Here is a 23,496-nt window from a genome sequence, read left to right on the forward strand (position 1 = left end):
GTGCTTATTATGACCATCTCCACCCTTTCGCCAGAACACAAGGTGTCATCAATTTTATGTTGTCAATGGAAAAGGGCTGTGGGAGGCAGCGTGAAGAGGTAGAAGCCATGGCCATGGTCTATTTAGGCCAGCCAGTAATGGTGCAGCAGGATCTCGGGAGTGGCTGACATCGTGGCCGCTCAGGTCGAGCACACTAGTATGTTCTACTCTCGCCCCACCTGCATGTGAGCCCATCTTTTTCTATGCCTGCTTGGTCCCTGGAGGGCCCTGTAGTCGTGCCGCTACAGGGCCCTCCTCCTAGTACGAAGCAAGATTGAAATATGTGTAGGAGCTCAGGTAAAGTCCAGGTAAAGAAGTCCTGGTAAAATGTGCAGACGGTGCCGTACGAACACCAAGGCTGGAGACAGCGCGCATTGTCTTGTGCGTTGATGACGTCAGTGGTAGTGCCGGTTTCACGCAATTCCAGAGAGCTGTATCAGGCAGCACCGGTAGTGTAGGTTGTCAGTGATGCGCTGCTGCAGTGGTGCCTTAGTATGAAATCACGACCTGCCACAGGTTCTCGTAGATGCCCGGGCCTGTAGATGTCAGAGCTCCAAAAGTAGACCGTCTGGCAGCTCGGGACTTTCATGGAGATAGCGCAAGTGTTGATCACTCACGATGTAGACACAGAAGTGATGCTTGAGCTTAAGAAACCAGATGGCAGAGCTGCTCCTGTAAAACTATGGTAGGCGTGAGCACAGAACATCGGAAGGCTCGCCTGCTGCTGCTTGCGGCGAAATCTCTAATGCCAATAGTAACAGGGTTGTGGTGGTCACTACAAGTATTACCAAGGTTGTGCTTGTGGTGAACCATGCCTGTGAGAGAGAAATTTGCACCTAGTGGAGTCAGTATATCGGTGATGAGTGTGGTGCCCCTGAATGAGAAGCGGACAGCTTGTGGGAGCGTCCGAGGAAGGAGAGAGGCGAGTTGTAGAGTAGCTGAAAGCGCTCGCATTTGGTAGTCGTTGCACAGCTGCCTTTGAGGTAGGGAGGAGGGTCACGAACTGAGTAGAGGTTTGATGCTGGGGCCGGCATGTGCCGATGATCGGCAAGGGTGGACGCAGGCGATGTGGGACAACAAAAGACGCGGAATGTCGCGTTGGTTTAAATGGCGAGAGCTGTTCTGACTGAGCGCTGGAGGTGAAATAATGAGCAAAGACGGCTGCCTGCAAGTCCATATAGACGTCGGGACTGAGGGATGACAACTGGAGCCTGGAATGCAGCCGGAGCCTGGAACTTTGTTGAGAATGAAGTGGCTGTCCAGTTGGACGAACCAGATGTCAGGCATGTAGATGCTGAATTCGCAGACACCCTACAACCGTGGGACGTCTGCCAAACTGTGTGAGGCTACGTCACTCGCCTTGGTAGTCAGTGCGCTGACGCTGGCATGGCCGAGCTCAATCGTCTGGGTGACCAATTTATGGGAGGTGGCGCGAAGACGTAGGCGGCGTAGCCATGGTTTACTTAGGCCAGCCAGCCATGGTGCAGCAGGTACTGCGGCCGCTCAGGTTGTGTGTGCTATGGAGTGTTCTGCTTGTGAGCCCATCTTCTTTGCCTGTTTTAGAGGCGGTAGTCACGCCATTACAGGGCCATTGTAAGAAAATAAAAGCAATGATAACTGCTGGTACACAGCAAAATGTATATTTCAGTTTGCTATGTAGTTTTCTGTTTTGAGGACTTGCAGAGGAATTTTTAACTAATAGCAAAAACGCCGCAGCAGGAAGTGAAGGGCTCCTGGTAGCAGGAAATACATCCTTATCTTCAATTCTACAAGGCAGCCCAAAACAGTGAACATACATTTTTTGTTGTAACTGCTGTAACATTTGCTTGTATCCTAATAAAAGCACGCCTGCAAACACAAGAATGCTGCCAGGGCACAGACAATGGCATATCCCTCTTACCAAGGATATGGTGGTATTCCAGCATCTCTTCCTTGCATTCTTGCCTGATGCGGTCAATGCTTTCTGCAGCTTTCTGTACAATTTCAGACGTCTTTTCTGCACATGACTCCTCCTGAAAAGATAGGCAACAAAAATGGCACCTATTGGTTAGCCAATCTGTGGGGGCCACCCAATTAATACACCACCAGTAAGTGAAACATATTGAAACTTTGACTTTGGCTTGTTCTCATCACTGCTGCCTCTGGCCTACTAGAAAGCATGTCCTTTATTATAACTTTATTTTGTTTCTTGATTGCGGTGCTTGAAGTGGTGTAAGCACACAAGCACAGTCGTTTGTAGCATTATGCCCACAGGCAATTTGACAATCAGCAGATCCCAAAGCTTGAGGCCAATCAGTGTGCATGCCTGGATTGTGAAACGTGAGTCAAATGCGAAGCTTTGGGGTTAGTGTGATCAAGTACTGCATCATAACAACAGACTGATCTCGCAAAGCAATCTGCAGATGCACGAGCCTTCGGTAACTGATACCGCCACCTTGGTAATTGGAGTTCTTTAAATGCAGATAAGTTTCAAGGAAGTGCCCTTCTACCTTTCCCAATCCCCATATCCTCCATTTTTTTCCCGACATGGAGTGCCGCCAGTACCCCCAAATGGTTCTAAACCTTTTGATACACATGCAAAAACAAATGGCTTCTGTACTCTGGGGCCAACCTAAGTATTTAATACAAGCACCATTTACAAAACCACAGTGCACCTGGTCTTCACCACTGAAAGTGTTGTGCCAACCAGGCTTTGTTGACGGTTGTTTCTTCACTGTTTTCATTGAATACCATAACACCCGATCTTCGAACACTAAATTTCCAACCTACATTGTTGCCTTCCTGTCCACAGATATTAACCAGACATTGCAGATCGCTTTGCTTGTTAGCTAGCAACACAATGTCGTCCGCATAAAATAAGACTGGAAGCCGCTGCTCTACTACTGTACCCGTGCTTTGCTAATATGCATGCTAGGCTAAGTGGAAAACTAAAGCTCCTGGTTTCTAGCTAAAATATTACAGTTGGCTGAGTACTCATAAGATATCCCATAAAGTTTGCCAAGACGTTTGGGTTTCATCCTGAAACCAGTGACACAAAGACGGATCTGTACGGTGAAGCTGTCTTAAACACACAAGAGCGTGTGACATCAGGAAAATGAGTAAACATAATTGGCTGGTACATATACAAAATTTTCCTCGAGTTAGCGGTGCATGTGTCATTGTATTCTTAGGTTGCCGCTAACTAGTGTTTGTGCCATACTACATTTATTATGAATAGTCGTTACTCGTTTTGAAACTGTATTCCATACACTAAATCCTTATTCATGCATGTGTTGGCATAAATCACACTACGTGAAAAAGAGTTGGAACCTTTAGGTAGCAGTAGTGATCAATGCAGTCGCATGGAAATGCCACATGATTGCACTAGGCCAATCATGCACTGGCAATGACAAGAAAGCGTGAAGATGAGGGGGACGAAAGCTAGATGAAAAAATGGTCCTACCTTGAAACTCCTTTATCTAAAGTTCTTAAGCACGGGTAGTGCAGCAGGTTGCTGGCCTTTTAAGTGACACCAAGCATAGATTATCCAGTTAGATGATCAGTGAACAGTGCATATGGAAGGCATTACCAAATCCTGACTCGAAGCTTACCGCTGTCATTGAAGAGAAAAGTGTACAATCATTGCTACCAGTGCTAACATATGAGGCAGAAACTTTGAGGTTAAGAAGCTTGAGAACAAGTTAAGGATCGCACAATGAGTGATGGAGTGAAAAATATTAGGTATAACGTTAAGAGACAGGAATAGAGCTGTGCAGATCGGAGATAGCCGATATTCTAGCTGACGTTAAAGGGCCCCTCACCAAGTCTGGCCATATTGAGCTGACAAGCGCAGAGCATACAATGTGCATTAACAATCGTGTTTGCAAAGAATTACATCGCTACGCACCGCGGAAAGGTCTGAAATTTCAATCCGAACGCCATTTTCCTTTCTCTCGCAGCGACCGCGCTCCAAGCTGGACAGTGACATACTCATGTCCCTGCGCCTACACACTCATGTCCGCAGTGCGACATCACTCGTGGTGACATGTGACTTCGAGAATTATTCAAGGCAACATCTGTTATTTGAGCGATCTGTTGCTTGAATTGACGAATCGAAGTTTAGGGAAACAATAAAAGACAAAAGGAATGTCTGCGTGTTTTTTGTTTTACTTTGCACCGAAGCAAGAGAGATGTCCATCTGCTTCATCTGCTTGTTCCCACGGTTGTGCAGTCACATGCACAGGTATCGAAACTACGCCATTTTCTACCATGTTCCAGCGCATGATCATGCTCTGTGATCCACTTGTTCTGCCTCAGTATTTGTATAGCACTGAATTATACCGCTAGTAATGCGTCTTTGTGTACAGCATGCAAAACTGTGCACTGTGCAAAACGAGACAATCGCAACAGCTCGCACGCAACGCCTTCAGCAGAAGTGCGTAGTGCCGGGGGAGGGGGGCAAAGAGAAAAAAAAAATGGAGGTGGGGCCCATGACGTACGCGTCACAGGATCCCCAAGGTCCAGGATGAGAGAACGCAGGGAAAGAATTACGCTTGTGGAGGCTAGACGGGGCGAGCGGAGAGTGTCTCGCTTAGCAGTGTAGCTCGCCTGCTGAAATCATGAGTTTGCGGCACTGAAATTTTAAGCCTAGTGAGGGGCCTGGTGAGGGGCCCTTTTAAGAGACAGAAATGGAGCTGGGCAGGCCATGTAAAGCGTACGGTACATAACCGATAGACCACTAAAGTTACAGAGTGGGTGCCAAGGGAAGAGAAGCACAGATGAGGATGGCAGAAATATAGGTGGGGTGATGAAATCAGGAAATTTGCATGCACGAACTGGAATCAGCTTGTACAAGACAGGGATAATTGGAGATTGGAGATCAACAGTGGACACAAAGATAGGCTGATGATGAACATGGCTGGAATCCCCTCTCAGCCTTCACATGTAAATGTTTCTACAGTTGATCATGCTTTATACCATAGTTACAGCTACAGCGGTGAGATCAAATTAATTTCGGTTAGCGCACTCGTGACTTGCAAAGGTCTAATTCATTTTTGCTGAATAAATGATAAAAAGAGGAAGACACCCATTGCAATTTCCTCTTGCAGTAAGAAAATATCAGCTTTAATGAGTATCCAGGTGGAACTGCTATTCCTTAAGAAAAAAAAAGTGTTGACTGAAAGTAGTTGCACAAAACTGGCTGTACCTCTCTCAGTGATTTATGAAGCATGGTGCTGGTCATATTCGAGCAGATTTATTGCAAACATTTTGTGAAACGGACATTCTGGCTAACAGTGGCACAAATAAGGCTTCATTGCCAGCAGTGAAACACAGAGTCGCACCACATACTGCCACTGTTTCAGCAGCTCTGAAATTGTAATGGACATTAAATACTTAAAGATTCGTGGTATACTAAAGAACGCCTTTGTGATGGGTTATTCGCTTTTAAGAATTTACCTCAACTATGCGATCATTTAGTGTGGGAGGCCAGTTGTAGTGAATAGCCTGTGGGATAAAAGATGTGTAGAGTATGCTGTAAGGCATTATCGTGGGCAAGTACAATACACTGTAGATGTGGCTTGGTTGCCTGTAGATTACAAAGGTAAATGTATATTCTGGCCACTACTACTGTAAATGGTAAAATATACCTGACGAGCTAGAGCGGTCCACTCACCTGAGTGTTAGGAACTCTACCCACATACTTTAGTACTTTAGAAAGATAGCACCAAGTCTTTGCGCATTACTTTCAACTGTAGCAGTTTAGTGAAAACAGCTGTCCATTCATATTAGAACTCTGTTATCAGGACGTGACGAACTGAGAATATTGAGCTGCGTTTTCTTACAAGAGAATCCATCATGAGCTGGGGAGACGAGGGCTAAGCTACAAGGATGTTGGTGATCCTTGTAAGGTTGCTATAAAATATTCTGCAGACCTATGTTTTGTAAGGAAAAGTCGGAATTATGGCAACGTACACAACATGACAAGCACAACTTTTGTTACAACACTCATTGTAGAATTTTGAAACACTTCCCAACAACATGCTGCATGCTGAATCTCTTTGTGTCTTTGTAGGTATACATAGACATTACAGTGGGTAGAACTAACAAATGGCAACTGGGAAGACTGTGCCAGTGAGGAATTTGTGCTTTGGAAAGGAATATCTATAAGCATGTAAATCATGGTGTCAAAATACTGTGCAGATATAAGGAAGCCAAAGTATAATCCAGCATGTTTATTATTGAGTGAGCTAAATTGCCAGGACACTTGCAAACGAATAACATTCTTAAAGCAGCCAGCATTAGCATAGCAGCGTGTTGCTTTCGAAGCTTCATCTAACACAAATTGCATGCATTTCGAAGCATGATTAGTGACAAAATCACGACACAGAAATAATTTTCTGAAGCAGTAAAGATGCACTTTGTTGTTGTACTGCTACCATTTTGAAGAGCACAATGCAGAAAAAGTAAAATAACAGCACAAGAAATCATATGCCTTCAATACAGTTTATTTATTGGCACAAATGTAACAGGTAACAAAATATATAGCACTTCACATCTGAACACAGGACAACCACAGATAATAAATGTCAACAGAGTAAATCAGGCCATCATGCATTCGGGCAGTTCACAGATAAGCTACTAGCAAGCAAACTTCGCGAGTACATGCTCGGAGGCTATCTTTTCACATTTAGAAACAATGAAAATTGTACACTGTAGCACGAACATTTAGCAAGGCAACAAGTTTGTGGTTGCAGGCGGCGGTACTGTGAAAATCTAAAGGAATTTCACACACCGTCACTAAGACATTTAGGTCAAGCAATCACTCTAGGTACAGTCTTGCTATCTTTATGCAGAATGCATAATTTAAAAAGTCAGATGTTGAAAATATGGTCTCAAGACGAATTCAAAGTCAAACAGACAACTTTTCATTCTATTTGTGTCCATGTTTTCCAGACCCAACTTTTAAAACCATGAATCCCTACCAACTTGCCGAGTGTTCGTTGCTCTAAAAATTCAGAACCCTATGGCAGCAGTATACAAACAGCCCTTGAACACAACCACAGCTAGCAAAAGCCTCAGTAGATGCTGGTCCCTGTACTCACTCCTGCAAGGTTAACCAAGCATGCGCATCATTCTACTTCTTTTTGCCACCGATGCTAATACCAAAGTTAAAAAAAAAAAGAGCACGCTTTTCACATTTATATTCCCAGATATTTTGTATAAAACCCAAAGGCAGGCAGCTGGTGTAAGAAAAATTGACTCATTTTAGTGTATACCATGTGCCATTTGTCACTGTAAGCTACAAGCAAAAGTTTCCTTGTATGTGAATGTCATGGTGATACTAATGTAGATAATAGTAATATTTACTAGGCTGATTATCTAGTGTAAGTCAGATAAAAGTGATCCGATAAAGAGTTATCACAATCTGCTGCTGGGTCCGAGCTATGATTCTTCGCTGTAGCACCAAGTGCTCATGCCTGAAGTTTTGGTGAATGATGCAGTGCCCCAGTTGATTGCAACTAATCCAGAGAGAAGCGCAAGCTAGACACAGGCAGAAAAAAAGTCTCACACACAACCTTTTTCTGTCTCTGTATAGTTCGCAGCTCTTTATTTTCTCCTTATGGACTAACAATACAACCCCGCCCCCTCCCATCGAAAGAAGAAGAAGACTGGATTCTGTAGTTTTAAGTGCCAAAAACCACGATTTGATTATGAGGCAGGCTGCAGCGGTAGACTCCAGAATCATTTTGACCATCTGGGTTCTTTAACATGCACTTGAATCTAAGTACATGAGTGTTTTTGAATTTTAGTCTCATCCAAATGTGGCCAGCGCAGCCGGAATCAAACCCACAACCTCGAGCTCAGCAGCACAATTCCATAGCCACTAGACTACTGCAAACAGGTAGGGCCAGACAGCCACCCTTGTGAACTTTGAACTATAGTACTCCCCGTAACCTAGCTTTAGGACATGAAACCAAACAAGCTAATTTAGTGCAATGAATCCTTTAAAACAACCCTGCAACTGTAAGAAAGAAGCACTGAAATGAGCCCTTGCATCACTGTGTGACCTCTGCCACCTAGTTATAGTGCTGTAATCAAATGAAACATGATTACTTGTTAACAAGATGCTGCCTACAACAAAAGAATATCCACACAGGTGTTTAAAAGAGCACAGATGTCCCAAACTGTTCAGCTGTTTCACCATGCTGATTAGGACTATAGACTCTTTGCAGTAGAATGTATTATTTTTCTAAATACGAGATATGTCTCACTCTTGACAAAACAGGATGATCACATATCCATTTAAATTTCCGTGCAATCCACAAAGCCATCTATGGTGTCCTATTGTACAGCTTGGTGAAAGTGGCCTGTTAATTCAGGTTACTTGGATATGTGACACTGTGTTTGTTTACAAACTACCCCTTTAAATGAAGCGTGCTTTTAACTACACTGTCACAGGGTGTCTACCAAGTTCACATTTCCAAGTTCCCCGAGTTTTCCAGGTTTTCCCTGAATGTTTTTACAATATTCCCTGAGTGACACAAAACTTTGTGAAGACTGGCTGACACCATGTCGCCTGATGCTGTCACTCTAGTGAGCATGTTTAAAAACAAAGAAAGAACTTAACCCTTTGAAGGTTTTTGCCGTACATGTACGGCCGCGGTTTTCTGTCCCGCAAGGTCTTCGCCGTACGGGTACGGTTTCGACCCTCCGTTTGAAATTTCGCGCCATAATGACGATGCACGCTTACTGGGAGGTGCTGCCACCTCTTAGGTCTTACAAGAAGCGTTTGAAATGTGTGCTACCTTCTTGGGGAGATAAACAGAACTGACTTCAAGCTTCAGCGCGTCGCGCAGACTGCGGCCACACCCCTTTTGCGGTTTCGGTTTCGCCGCGTGATCGCAACGGAGGCGCGCGAAACGTCATTTTTCTCTTTGTCGGCACTCTTGCAAATGCTGTGGAAGTTGATTTCTATCTTGATTGGCGCTGCTCTTAGCTTGTTTATAACCGCCGCTCGCGAGGTATTTTCGTTCTCAGCGGCAACGCGCTTTCGCGGTTTCGGTTCCGCCGCAACGGAGGCGCGCGAAACGTGATTTTTATCTTTGTCGGCACGCTATCGCAGGGGCGGCGGAAGTTGATTTCTATCTTGATTGGCACGGCTCTTAGCTCGTTTATCACCGCCGCTCATGAGGTATTGTCGCTCTCTGCGGCTGCGCGGAGACTCGTGTTTCAAGGAGTACCACACTCTAAAATACTATTGAACATATTGCAGTTCTGAGTGATGCCGACACCAAAATACTGTTCCCTAATTTTTTTTACTATTTATTCCCGACTTTGTACATCTTGTACATTCAATATCCGCAATAAAATAATTTGACCCCCCGGGAAAGTTTTTTTCAAAATAATTCGACCCTCAAAGGGTTAATCTAGTTTCAATAGTAAGGAGTAGCGTTTATTTTATTCAAAAAGAAAACAGAAGGGAGGGGTTAGTAAAATGCACAGCAAATAAAATATCTTTAAGAAAAAGGTAAAGCCTATTGCAAATTGAGTCGAACATTTTCACATATGAATAAAAAAATATGCTTACAGAAGCAAATATTTTCGAATATGAGCTATTTATGTCAACTGATAGCAAGCTCATTGGTATGAGGCCCAAACTTTGTGTCACAAGTGAGGTTCTCTCTGGGTAGCTGGAAAGTCAATCTCAACTGTCCTGACATACTCTCAACCCATGCACAATGCCACAGTGTTTCACTTCACTTCTTTAGAGTTTATTTTGATTTGAATGAGGTACACCAGCATCTCTGCATCAACCAACACTTTGCTTTTCGAACTCAAGCTCCTTAAAAAAAGCGGCAGCACACAGCATTGAACGGCAAGTTGCTTAATAACGAACATTGAAGCAGCTTGGCCTAGCATTGCCGTGGTGGTGGCTACGGCTGCCAGTGGATCTGCGTGCGAGCGCCGGTTTGAGGCGGCAGGATAACCAAAATGACAGCGGTGGTGGCTTTGATTAATGCCATTTCGGACCTGCAGTCACGGCAAAACATCTGGAAAGTCGGGACGGTGAAGGGTTCTTGTGTCCGAAATTTTAGAAGTTCTTATACATTGACTCTATAAGATATGAGGTGGTGTCGCAAAGATGTCTGAATTATCAGGCATGTCCTCAAACATTGGGCGTCTGGAAAATTGGTCATTGACTGTACACTGGCAACTCCTCCAGCCGACGAAATGCCGTCAAAGGCGATTCATTATGATTCCTCTCTGTTACTTGAGCCAGCAGTAACGCGACTTTCGTTCTCTTCCAATAAAATTGCAGCTAGGTAATTTCCCCTGATAGAAGCACAAATTCCCTGAGTATTTCCAGACTACTCAATATCCCTGAGAATTTCCAGTTTTCCAGATTTTTCCCACTTGGTAGACACCCTGTGCCTAGTATAGCAGGCATGATCTCCATATGCTTGTTACGTGCACAAGTTTCAACATTATTTTCCATGTGAAATAGTGCCACTCTAGTATTAAACATAGCACGAAAGCAATTTTTGCAGAAAAGATAAGGAAAGGGGTCTGTCAGCAAGAAAGTATGCTATTTTTTTTTTGTTTTACTTCAAGCCCGATTGCGCCACTTTTTGTTATGGATGTGCCATCATCATCATCAGCCTATCTTTTATGTCTACGGCAGGATGAAGGCCTCTCCCAGAGACCTCTAATTACCCTTGTCTTGCGCTAGCCAATTCCAACTTGCCCCTGAAATTTTTCTAATTTCATCACCCCACCTAATTTTCTGCCGTCCTCGACTACGCTTGCCTTCCCTTGGCACCCATTCTTAACTCTAATGGCACTTCCGTTACCTGCCCTAAGCATTACATGGCCTGCCCAGCTCCATTTTTTTCTCTTAATGTCAACTAGAATATCGACTATCGCAGTTTGCTCTCTGATTCACACCGTGCTTTTCATGGGAATGTATGCCACTTATTTTTTTTACATTGAGAGAGATTTGCACATAATCAAATAACGCACACCACTGCTTAAATTAACATAAATAAAAATAAACACATTGTAGAGTGCCTAACATTTAGTGAATAATGTTTAGCTATTTCCTTAATTAACGGCGGTCAATTTTTCGACCTCTTCCAAGAAGTTGGCAACTAAGGGCCGCACCATTAGCATGGCTAAAAGCAAGGTCAACTCCGTCAAATCCCAACCAAAGATGCATCAAAATTAGTATTGGTTGTGTCTTCAAAATCAGTATGAATTTTGTCTTCCCAGGCAGTTTGTTTCACTTTTCCAAAGATTGAGGCGATTACTAGGTTTCGGCAGAAAGAAGCAAAACGCTTCCGACCACTAATGTATTGTATAGTTCGAGCAATATCAAAGTCTGTTCTCACTTTTGCAAATGAGTGTCATATTCAAAGCTAATTTTCCTATTACTCTGAGCTTCATTGAACCAATTAGGCCTGCACAACAGCTCAAGCACAAGGCACCCGTCTGGCTGTTTGTTGTAGAACGATCACACACCTTAAGTGCATCAGACCGCACTTTCTTGGTGTCATCCAGCTGATGTTTCAGCGCTGTAACCAAAACACTTGCTTGCTCCAGCTGTTCCTTGAGCTTCTGATTTATTTCGTGCTGCCTTTTTACAAGAGCACTTTCATCTTCTGCACATGAATGCTCAGTGAGCAATTCAAACTTATGGTCAAGAGGCTCATTTCTTGTGCTGTACAGTTTGGTGCTGGCGTCGTCTTCCCCTTTTGGTTCAGCGGAACATGGCCTTTGCACTTCGTCCAGGTTGACAGGTTGGACAGGCTATGGCAGTGGAAGGATAAAAAGAGTTAATGTTAGAAACGCGATACAGGTGAAAACAGCTGAAATACCATTAAATGTGATGACTGGCAGGATTTATGCCCCGGAAAATTTTCATTCTCTCAACAGGCAGACTAACCGCAATGCCTAAACAAGCTTAATTTACGAATTCAAGAGCTTATGTTGCTTTACACACTCTTTGCTGACTCTGTATGAAATAGCAAGGCAAAGCTACATACCATAAGTGCTGAGTGATGTTTTATAAGTTCAGACTAGCTTTTCATACATACTTTCCTTTGTACAGACAAATGCCTCTTCACAACTTTCTCCTCTTTGAGAGGGAAATTGTTGGCACTCAAACAATGTAAGCCTTCTTTCTCCCTTCATAATGGATGTCACAAACTCTTTGGCCCTGCAGTGGGCATAAACTCTGACAAATTTCAAAAAATTAAGTAACTTTTTTTCATACAGTGCAAATAATTATTTGTGGCTACTATATTACAGCAACTGCATATTGCTGTTCCAATTACACTGCAGCTACAGCGTACTGTCCGTGACATCCCATTTGATTGTCAGTTGTAATAGTAGTCATGACAGTGTTGCTTGATATTCTTAAGTTGGTTTTCTATTGATGGTGTGATGGGATTCACAAAAGCATGTATAGAATGTTCATCTAATTTCAGTTCCCTGACTTATCGTGATACATTTCTGTTCCTTATGCATGTACTGCTAACACTATTGCCCTGGCAAGGTCTTACCCAGTTCAGCACACTTCTTATTGTGCAAACTTATTGAATGTCCAAAAATAAGTCAAAATGAATAAACAAGCAAAACACATAAAAGATAATGACAACCTGACAGAGAGCAAAAGGTATGCATGTGTGTGGTAGAAGGAGGAGAGAGGTGAAGTTGGCAAGGGAAGTTGTATTTGAACGGCAAAAAAGACTGATGGCAACTATGCAGTGAAAGCTTGAGTGAGATGACTGCGATCTCATGATGACTTCTGGAGCGTTTGTCTTTCGCACTGTTGGTACAATGTGTTGCAACACAACACTTCATGCATGCAAGGAGGCCCTCTTTTGGAATGTCAGATGAGGTTTATTATTGCATTCCTCAGGTTCTCATTATTCAAGCCTGCAAATGGAGAAGATATCTAGCAAAGCATACCTTTAGTGTATAATGGCTGATGGCTAACTTACAGCTGACTACCAACTAGATTACCTACATATTACAAGTAAAATAATCCACAGTAGCAATATATAATGCGAGACGAGATTGTATAAAAAAGCTATTGGAAAGCAAAAGTCGCGAAATAACTTATTTCTAGCGGATCGACAGATTATAACTCCTGTTTGATTATGCAGCATATGCCTCGATTTCCAGATGTACGTCTAGAGAGTGATGAAATTTAGTTTTTCAGGTGCATGCTACGTCGCCAAAATTCTTGTACGGGCGTGTTTGTCGGCAAGATAGACGGTCTCGAAAACATGTTGGCTTTCATTACACTCGGGCCCTCTGATGCTAATTTTCAACCCTGTGACGACACTTGAGTCAACATTCAACATTTCAAGTTTGTTGGAAAGACAGTGCACAAAAATTCAGGCAGACTAGCTTGCGCACAAATAGCTTTGGTCAAAGTAAAGGCTAAATGGAAGCATCAAACAGACAGCGCCTACAAAGTGCGTGACCAGTCAAGTGGTTGGCACCAAGCATACATACAAATAATAGCCCCGTCATATTGTTGTGCACATAGCAATTTCTTGACATACACACTATGTTGTTCTTGCTGGTAATAATACACTGCAAAACTTATGTACACTACGCACGCTATATAGTCATCGACAAGGTGAAAAAAAAAAAAAAGAAAGTCTCTTACTTGGCATTCCATCGAACTCTGTTGATTTGCTGCAACCACTCGTGTCGAAGCTCGGGTTTCTTCGGGAACATGTAAAATCTGAGGCCCTTCTGTTTTGCGCTGTTGTTGTAACACCCCGGCACACAAGTGAACCCACCCGTCGTGAAATACGAATAAAAACTGAAGAAGCTTGCACATTCTACACTCAAGTAGCTTGCAGCAGCAACAATGCACAAGAACGAATGACTACAACCACTGGCACTCACTGCTACAGTGGTGGCATGTTGAAAGTCACGGTGCTATCTGCGCGATTGGTCATGTTTTAAAATAAATTTTCGCATTCTAACCACATCACTTGTGTAGTGGTGATGGGAAAGACACAGTGAACTAGCAGGGGGCAAAGATAAACAAGTATAGAATGACTCCAGTAAATGATGTTTAAGTCTGAGTCTTGTACAAGAGCTACACAATGCCTCGTACAAGGAAAAAAAAAAAAAAAGAGAGAGAGAGAGAGAGAGAGAGAGAGAGAGAGAGAGAGAGAGAGAGAGAGAGAGGGATAGAGCGCTCAACTGCAGTGTATTCAAGAACATCTTTGTTTCTTTATTATCACATTCTATTCATTCAATTTACCATTGACCAATGTTTTACCACTGTGACATCTCGCCCCCTCTCACTGAACAAGCTCACAAACACTCCATGTATACGTACGGTTGGTGTGGTCGTTCCACTGGAAGGGGGCTGTGATGACAGAGGGTCAAGCTCACTTCGTTTGGTCGTGAATTTCATCTTAGCCCGGCCTGGTGGTTTCGACACTGCGAAATAAGTGGCGGAAAACTTTGCACTAAGAAAGCAAAAGCTACATGAGGCAGTTGTGCAAGCCAACTTTTGTACTTCTTGTGCTACTTGAATTCAAAATTAGCAGAACGGTATAAACTTGTAACTTCTCCACTAGAGCATAACTGCCACGCATGGATTAGCAAGATGTACGGTAAAATTAAGCACATTGCAAGTGCATCAACAGCACTGGAAATTCAAATACAAAGTCGAGGTGCAGGTCAGCTGCAAAATTTGCTTGCCACACAATTATAAAATTTTGGTGCTTTTTGTGACAGCAGTGCTCTGTACATTGTTGTCCAGCTTTTTCACATCTCAACAGACACAGTGATGACTCAATAATGTCAACACACAAAATAAAACGTTTTCTGAAGCTTCCCTTTCAAGACGTAATTCTACAAGGTCATTTTTACAAAAACGCGAGCACAGTTATACATGGTTATTTGAACGAGTTATGAGCATGGATATAAAGACAAATGGAAATAATGTACCACATTGGGACTACAACATGCCTTTATAACTGTTGGTAATGTGAATGAGATTAATATAGAAAATCAGAGAAGCACAACATAAATCACAAGGAAAGCAGCAACCTTGAATGAATGACAAAGCACACACGTGCATGGGAAGTGCATAAGAACTAATTAAGAACCAAGGTATGATGTGCATGGTATTGCCCACTCTTCGAAATGAAATCCAGAGACTGTATTTGGTAAATTTTTTTTTTTTGTGTACATTTTCCATTCATTTTGCCTTTTGTCATTGGCTTGCACGGCACCATGCCTCCATTATGACCAGAGTCAACCACTCGGCAGTACGGATTATAAAAAGTTTACAGAACAGGAGGGAAAGAATCCTCACACGGTACGACCCCTGTTCGTTCACAACAGATTACAGCACATTGGGTTATTTCATCAGATGAACCAGAGCCCCAAAAAAGTGTTGTACTTTGCCTGCTGTAGTGGACAGCATGAAAAAAAAAAAGGGGGGGGGGGGATAAGAATTCAGGGGCAGAGGAAGATTGTGGGGCCGGAGGTGGTGCTCTGACCACTGCTCACCCACTGTTCAATCTGAAAACAACGTACAGTGCCACACAAGCGAATCTGCAAATAATAAATTGAAAATAGGCTTTAAGTTGCTGATTCAGCATCTTCTGCACTTCCCAGCTTCTAGACAAAGTTGTCAAGTGCTCATAGATTCAAACAGCGACAGCTGCACACCTTGCATGCCTTGCATGCACTACTTGCACAAAAATAAAGGGAGCACTTAATCTGTCTGATAGCGATTCTTGCAAACACCCAAGACAGAACCTCACTCACCACTGTTTAATGTATTACTTCTTGTGCACAGGAATACAGCTTATGGAACTTTCATTTATTTCAGCCCAGGAAGAAGGAAAATTACCCACTTTATCTGGTGTTCCCTTTTAGTTTAGCACTCCGTGCACTTTTTATGGATTGATACTGTGTGCCCATTAAGCTGCCCCTACTATGCATGCAGAGCCTTGTGACATGCCCGTAAAATTCGTGATCCTGGTCAATGGAAAGCCCAGCACCAAGCCAGTGTGCAGAAGCATAAGCCGAGACACCAGGTCATTCCAGATGCATTGACACGGGGCAGAGGTAGTGAAGAGCGCATTTAGCTATGCCAGAGGGCATGTAAAGTTAAAATCTTACATGTGCGGTGTCTCACATGTGCTCTTGGGACAAAGGAATGACAACACAGTAGTGCAAACAATCACAAGGGCATTTATTTCACCTTTTAAACCCTAATGCTTGCTAGCTCCATTACTTCGCCAATTGGTGCGTGACAAATTGAGGAAGTCTGACTCACAGCAATCGGATAGCGAGCGAATGTGTTAGCTCCCATACTGGACACCAATCGAATGCTGTGGCATTCTAACGATCGTGTTCATCCATTCCAGTGTCCCGCTCCTAAGCCTTTCTCAGCATGGTTCCTGAGAAGCAGTGGGCTGAGCGTGCATGCTAAGCATCCACGCAGCTCACTGATCCCAAGCCAAAGAGGAAGAGCCTACTCCCTGTCGCACCAAAGTACTGTTAGGTGGCGTTAGCAGTACCACACTCGTGCCATCTCTTGTAATATGCTGCAATCACACTGACCGCCACCAACGCTTATCTATGGGGAGAAGCCGCATTACAGGAGACACGAGAGTCATGTGGGCAAAACAACCTCAGGGGGCGAGTAAGAGTCGCACATCCCCACACATACCGTACTACAAAATCCAATCCAAACACCCTGCTTACACAAACAACTGAATACAGACTGTCAGAAACCACACTTGTAAATATTATAGTATACTGTATTTAAAAGACCTTACCGAGGGTCTAGTTGGTGCATATTTAACACAGTAAGTGCACACACACGAGAATAAAAGAACCAAACAGGAGACATGCACTTTTCCCTTGTCCATTTCACTTACTTTTTTTCTGTGGTGTACGAACGCACTTATTATTTCAATTATGTGATGCAGTACTTTCCAGACAACAGTCAACACCTGCTGTACAGCTCAAAGTGACAAATTACACCTGCAAATGAGCTTTTATTAAGACTGCCTGCAATTAGAATAGAGTAGATCAGCAAAAAAATTGTCATGCAGTAAGATCCTGTGTGCTTTATTGGACTGCATACGTCTAGACTTTACTAGCTGATTTCAATGTGTAATTTAGCAAAGTAAAAAGTTACAGTAGCAGTTAAGCCTTGCATTGCTTTTCAAGTATTCCTACAATCTTGAAAAATTAAATTATGTATAAGCCTGCATATACCTGCTTTAGATAGTTTGCACCATACGAAGCCTAAACATTTTCATGTGTATTAGTCTGAAGACTATAGCCCGAAAAATACTGTACTAATTATAAATCAGAAACTTAATTCTCTATGCTTTGCACTCGCCTGTGCATCTCCTCATCGATATGCACCATGCACAAACTCGAGACATCTGTTAAAGGGATCCTGAACCACTCTTCAAGCTTGGTGAAAAAATACAATCCGTGGATAGCATACGCTGCTGTGAACATCTCAGCCAAATTTTGCAGTTGTGCGTATTGCATGGAGTTCGCAAACGGTGCGTAAAGTCACCTTTTTTTCATATGCTCTCTTTTCAACAGACGCCTGCTTCTCACTCTTTTTTAGACCCTTTATTTTGTAATATAGCATCCTCCCTGTGGCTACTATTGCGGCTACATATGCAACTGCTGTTGGCCGATAGCTGACATCAATCAAGAAGGGCGTTTGGATCAGTGCACTTCTTTGCACTGTTATTGTGTATATTTATTAACGCAGTCTAATAAACAGGCTGAAGTAAGTGAAAGTCTGCTTTTGAATTTCAATAATAATTACGTACTTCCTGAATAAGCTGACCATTATCTGCTCACACGCAGCCGCGGCTGCCTGTGTAGGAATTAAACTTAAGCCACCCTATTTATCTGTGTTGTAGCCATAGAGTCTTGCTAATTTCAGCTACTTTTGAACACTCAAAAAGCCTTGAGTGAACTTAAGGTCAGACCACATGCACGCTTGCCAGCACATACTCGCTTGTGGTCGCTCCTAGATAGACGCCTTGGCAGACTTCGCTCTGTATTGAGCTAATGACAGCACTTCAAAATGTGCAAGTTGGATGTGGCTACTACTTGTCAGTCAAGCTTCTGTAGGATAAAGACAGTCCGCACCACGTAGCACGGCCAGACTGGAGCATATGAGCGTGAGGGAGCACTCAAACCCTGTCGTGCATAAAGAAAACGCTGCGCATATGCACTGCAGTTGCGGTCTGCTACATAGCGTAAATACCGCTGCCGCCATGAGGTGCCACGACGTGTCCACTCGCTGTGTGCACTGAGGCTTGCTCAGGACAACTGTGTTTGGTATGTTGCAGGCGCCAAAATTGGAAGTAGTGGCATCTACATGAACATCCAAAATCAATTTTTAACTGCGCACCACGTTGAAGTTCAGCAGGCAAAGCATTGTGGGCACGCCCCACTCTACCATAACCTTTGCACTGCAAGGCATCGAAGAAGGAGCGGAAATACCGGGATGAGTATTTTTGATTGCCAATAACTCTGCTTCTGCTGGACGCACTGAAGTACTTTTTGTGGCAAAATATTTCTGAAATAGTCTAATTTAACCTCAATAACATTTCTTGACTTTGACAAAAAGTGGTTAAAGGCCTCTTTAAAAGAGAAATGCAGGCCACTCCCTACCTTTGGCAAGCTGCTCTTCGTCTTCCACTGTGTCTGCAGATGGAGCAGGTTTTTCTGGATCCTCCACGTCTGATTTTCCCTCCTCTGCAGTGGTGGCTTCTGGTGGCTCTGGTGGCGAATGTTTGTCTTCAGGCAAAGCCGCATCTTTCTCTGCCTGCTGCTGTTGTTTTGATGAAATGCCACCAGCCCTAATCTCCTTGGGTTGCCTGGTATCCACGGCCTCATCTTCCACCGTTGCTGCCTCCGTTACTCCTTCCTCCTCCTCATCTTCTTCGTCATCTACCTCCTCCTCCTCTTCATCCATCTCCTCTTCCTCATCAGCAGGCTCCTCTAGAAGGGTGGTAGTGCCTCCTACCTGAAATCCACAGATCATATTACACGCATGCCATGCTTAATGGATAGTTGGCAAGATGGTAATCAGCAAGCAAATAACCTTTTTTTTTCACTCATTTTTTAAAACTTGTTTCAAATGAAATAACCTGAAAACGAAGCAATATGAAGCAATATAAGGAACAACTAAAATGTCAAGAACTTTGATGATCTGCCAGCTAAAGAAAAAATTCCAAAGCCTTTGTGCTCAGTACACAAAAGTAAGATGTGTTGCACCAGATACTGTGTGCGGAGTAGCCACGGGCATCTGTGCTCCGACCATAGCATTAACGAAACAGCTGTGGTGCTGTAGAAAATCTCTATGGTCCAGGCACAGCTACCACAGGTCTGGTAATGGAATCCTGCCATGTGCTTTAAACAAGTTGAGACCACTTTCTACCTGTGACGCATCACTACCTGCACATACTTTCGGTCATTTCTTCTGAAGGGGCCAGTGAGTTCAGTGGCATTGAGGCATCCCACCCGATCACACCGTATCCCTACATCAAGGCAGTGCCACTTTCATGTAAGATGCCTTTTGAGCAAAGTCAGCTTCAACTGCTGCTTAACATGGAAGAACATGGTGGCAACCATCACAGCTCCTTCGTTATATGCAACATCAGGTCCTCCGACAGTGACTGCAAACAACAGGATACAAACAACCTACTTCCTTGCGAGAGGTTTCCTCAGTGGTTAATGCAGAACATTGGTAAAAGTGGATGATATACCATCAGAGAAGCTGGCAAAGATCCACAATGCATTGTACATTATGCTGTACTCTGCAATCAATGATTAACATAGCTATGACAGCAGCTTCAACTAGGTCGTCAAGCCTTGAGGCCTAGCAGTCACTACTGAAGGTGAAGATTGACCAGCTGTCAGGTTGCTCCAATGTGGTTCTTGCAGTGTTGGTGAAATCCCACCTATGCTTGAACACGAGTGTCGCAGCCCCTTCGTGGTCAACAGTGCATGCTGATGAGTACAGCTGGTACTATCAGAACTCCGGTGCATAACAGTGTGTGGGCAACCTGGAAAAAGGTTGCTGATGGCCAGCCGCGGCCTCCTATCCATTGATAAGCCTACTACATTGCATCACTTACAAGCTCGCCAGTCATTTTTTGGTTGACGCTGGTGTTGACGTCATTATTAAACTGCAGCTCTTAGGCGCCTGTTCCTACGTTGAGCGTCGGCGTCGTACCTCGTAATCAAGAGAACGAGCACAGCGAAAGATGAATGAAAGTGAATGCGGACCGCAATGAGAGATGAAAAAGAGAGTGTGAGGAGGAAAGTGGAGAAGGAGTGGAGGAGAGTAGGTCTGTGCATGAAAGGAGTTGCTGGCAGCCCCGGCACCTGTCACTGCGGGACTGATCTCATCTGTGCTTCTGAGAGGGCGCCAGTGCAGCCTGAGGTCGAGAGGGCTAAGCTCGTCTGCAGTTTCACCTGCTGAGATCAGTCCGTGGTACCAGCGTGGGTGATGGGGATCACTGCTCCTGCAAGGGGCAATGGCGAGCGTCTACGAGTAAGGCTCGATGTGACACTCCCTTTTTGGACCTTTATAGAGTGTCACATCCACACAGCTGCCTATCATCTGTCGGCCAGTGGTATTGTGGAACGATCGCATCATCAGCTCAAGGCTGACCTCATTATTAATGAAGATAGTTCCTGCTTCCCCTCGTCGTCCTTGGCTTCACTTCTGCTTTTAAAAGATACCTCAACTGCATGGACAGAGATGGTTTAAGGCACCACTCTAAGGTTGTCAAGTGAATTTTTCATTCGATGCACTACAGCACAACCCACTGCGCAGGAGTACGCCAAAAAACTCAGGCTGGTCTTTCAGCGACTGCAACCTACCCCTTCCTAGACGCCTCCTACTTTCAGCGTCTTTGTGAGCAAGGACCTCGCCGTCCTTATCCACATCATCTATCAATCTACTGAGAGGGCATTTAGCTGTTCCTTGTGCTATGTCACAGTGCCCCTTCTCTAGTTCCGCACCAATCTAAGATGTTGATCACTCGCGTAAACCATTTCGATGGGGTTGGTGCACTCGATCACACGAAGCCTATGTTGAATATTGATTAGACAGTAGCATCACAGCTGACCAGCTAGCTTTGACTGCCACTTCAAAGGCAGTACTAACCCCCGTATTCAGAAATGCATCTTAATTTGAAGCCAATGCTTGACTTGATGTAAAGCGTGCTTGGCGTAAATGTGTCCAAGACGCTCATCATGTTGGCTTTGGCGCATTCACAACAGGCGTCATTTAAATCAAGTCAAGCATGGGCTTCAAGTTAAGACGCACTTCTGAATACGAGGGTAACGATATGGCCGATACAAACACGTCACCTGGAACCCCCTTCAGTGTCCACGGTGGTCGAGATGAGTTTTTAAAGTCAAGAGGAAGAGCCCTCTAGTGGCAACCTTACCTTCTCAAACATCATTTTCTTTTTTTTAACACACTCCAGCATTCTGCTCTGGGTTCCCCGAGCTGCGCATGCTTGAGACAAAATATTGGGATTCTCTTTGCTAGCCTCACCAGCTACCTATGCTTCTGCTTAGCCATATGACATGACCAAAGCTAGAGTACCTAGCCTTCGTCAGCACAGGAGACCCTGTTTATAATGAACTCGATAGTTCTGCGAAAAGTGGTTGTTATATCAGTAGTTCATTATATATGGACTCGCCCTAAATACGCTAAAAAATTAACTGCACTGAAGGCGGCATGAGCAGTTATAATTCGGCAGCGCTTTGGTCAGAAAACCACTTCATTGTTATTTTTGTTCTTGGTTCACTCCTGCAGCTAGCTGCAAATTACTGTTAAGAATGTCCCATCTAAAGAATGAAATGCAGTGTCGTATAGCTCTTTCAAAACGGTGCATGGTTCCGATCACCTTCCATTTCAAAACTGCAAGTGCAGCCGCCATTTCTTATGCGGGAACTTGTCATATATTTTACTACCTGGACGAAATGACAGTGTCTTTCAGAGGAGAAAGAAGCGTTCTAGTTGGCTGGAAGCGTAAATTTTGAAAACTATTGTGGCATCCTGTGAAAGTCCTTTAGATAGTGGTCTCAGCATTATAACGTGCATAAGCCACACAAGAGCCATAAGATGACGTTTCTATGTCGCTTCTGGCATTAACAATATGCGATGTTCGAAAGATAGAATGCCACGGTGGACCATTACCAGCAATCGGCGACACGTAAAGGAAGCACAGCCAGACCGTGATGTCCCCATAACGCTGTAGTAACCACCAATCCTTTACTGCATTGCGTGGCCGCTGTGCATGGTGCAGAGTTCTTGCTAACTCGGGTCACGTGAATATCAAAAATAACAACAAGAACGAGCAGCCGTTGATCCCATGGTAGGACACAGATAATCGTTCCAAATTGTTGAAACAGAAGTAATGCATGTGGTGACGCATGGACAATTGAGAAAAAACAAGAGTGTCACCATCATGGCATCTGATTTCACATTGGCACATGCACCAGTGCATGCCCCACATCATGCTGTTTATGCTTCATGCCTGCCTTGAAAGCGAGTGACCGTCTTCGCGGCGTGCAAGGTGGTCACTTGCTCGTCTTGAAAGCTGTATCATCTTCGTGGCTGGACTGGAACAGGGCGTGTGCTGCCGTGCACTCAATTTCGTCACGCTTCCATGCTTTGGTACTTCACGTGCACCCTCTTTTTACCGTGACCGAGTTCGAAGCGCTTGTTGTAACAGTATGGCAATTTCAAAAATGTTATATCTGGAAGCAGTTTCTATAGGTAGGGTCGGAAAATTGTAAATGGACTGAAATGTGGTCATTATAACTGACAGATTGTTATATCTGGGATCATTATAAGTGGTTTCGACCGTATACCTCTAATATTCCAAGGTATGCAGCCAAGGGAAGCAAAATATGGGGAAAGAATTACAAGCATATATAATTTTGTCACAGCTCGTGCTTTGCGGAAAATTTTTCCCTAGGTGTTGTGAACCGCAAAAGTGTATGGATCCCGGGATGCGAGAAAACACTGAATTTTCGAGCAGCTTGTAACCATGACCAGCAAACCGTACAGCACAATGTTCGCATACGCTAGTAGAGGCTGGCTGTGTCCTGAGGCTGGAGAGATATTTTTACTTTTCTCAGACACTGTGGTCTGTCATGTTCGCAGTTGACTGTACCTCAGTGAACACCACCAGACTAGAATGGGCTACTTTGTTTAGCGAAACCTGCTCAAGTTCACTACTCCAATGACTGCGGCCATCGCATTGCAGTCATTGCAACCACTGCATTATGGGGCAGAAAATTGGAGGATAACAAGGAAGCCTGAGAAGAAGCTAAGGGCCGGGGAAATGAATGATGGAATGAAAAATTTTGCACATAACATTTAGAGACAGGAAGAGAGCGGTGTTAAGCAAA

The 23,496-nt window shown here is 43.9% G+C and overlaps 1 protein-coding gene across 7 annotated transcripts in view; it reads right to left on the reverse strand.

The window, feature by feature from the left end:
* The window catches only part of LOC135905928 (MYND-type zinc finger-containing chromatin reader ZMYND8-like), a 51,773-nt gene that overhangs the window by 4,376 nt on the left and 23,901 nt on the right, over positions 1 to 23,496 (reverse strand). For 6 of the 7 annotated variants that reach the window (XM_065437054.2, XM_065437049.1, XM_065437047.1 and 3 more), the window contains 3 exons: positions 18,727 to 19,081; positions 14,387 to 14,490; positions 1,940 to 2,051 (listed from right to left, as the gene is read on the reverse strand). In XM_065437054.2, the coding sequence (XP_065293126.1) occupies positions 1,940 to 2,051; positions 14,387 to 14,490; positions 18,727 to 19,081 (571 nt within the window). Of the gene's footprint in view, positions 1 to 1,939; positions 2,052 to 11,376; positions 11,827 to 14,386; positions 14,491 to 18,726; positions 19,082 to 23,496 lie in introns of those variants that run through there. The other variant, XM_065437053.2, reaches the window with a different exon arrangement.

The sequence above is a fragment of the Dermacentor albipictus genome, chromosome 5, assembly GCF_038994185.2.
Source record: "Dermacentor albipictus isolate Rhodes 1998 colony chromosome 5, USDA_Dalb.pri_finalv2, whole genome shotgun sequence".
NCBI lineage: Eukaryota > Metazoa > Arthropoda > Arachnida > Ixodida > Ixodidae > Dermacentor > Dermacentor albipictus.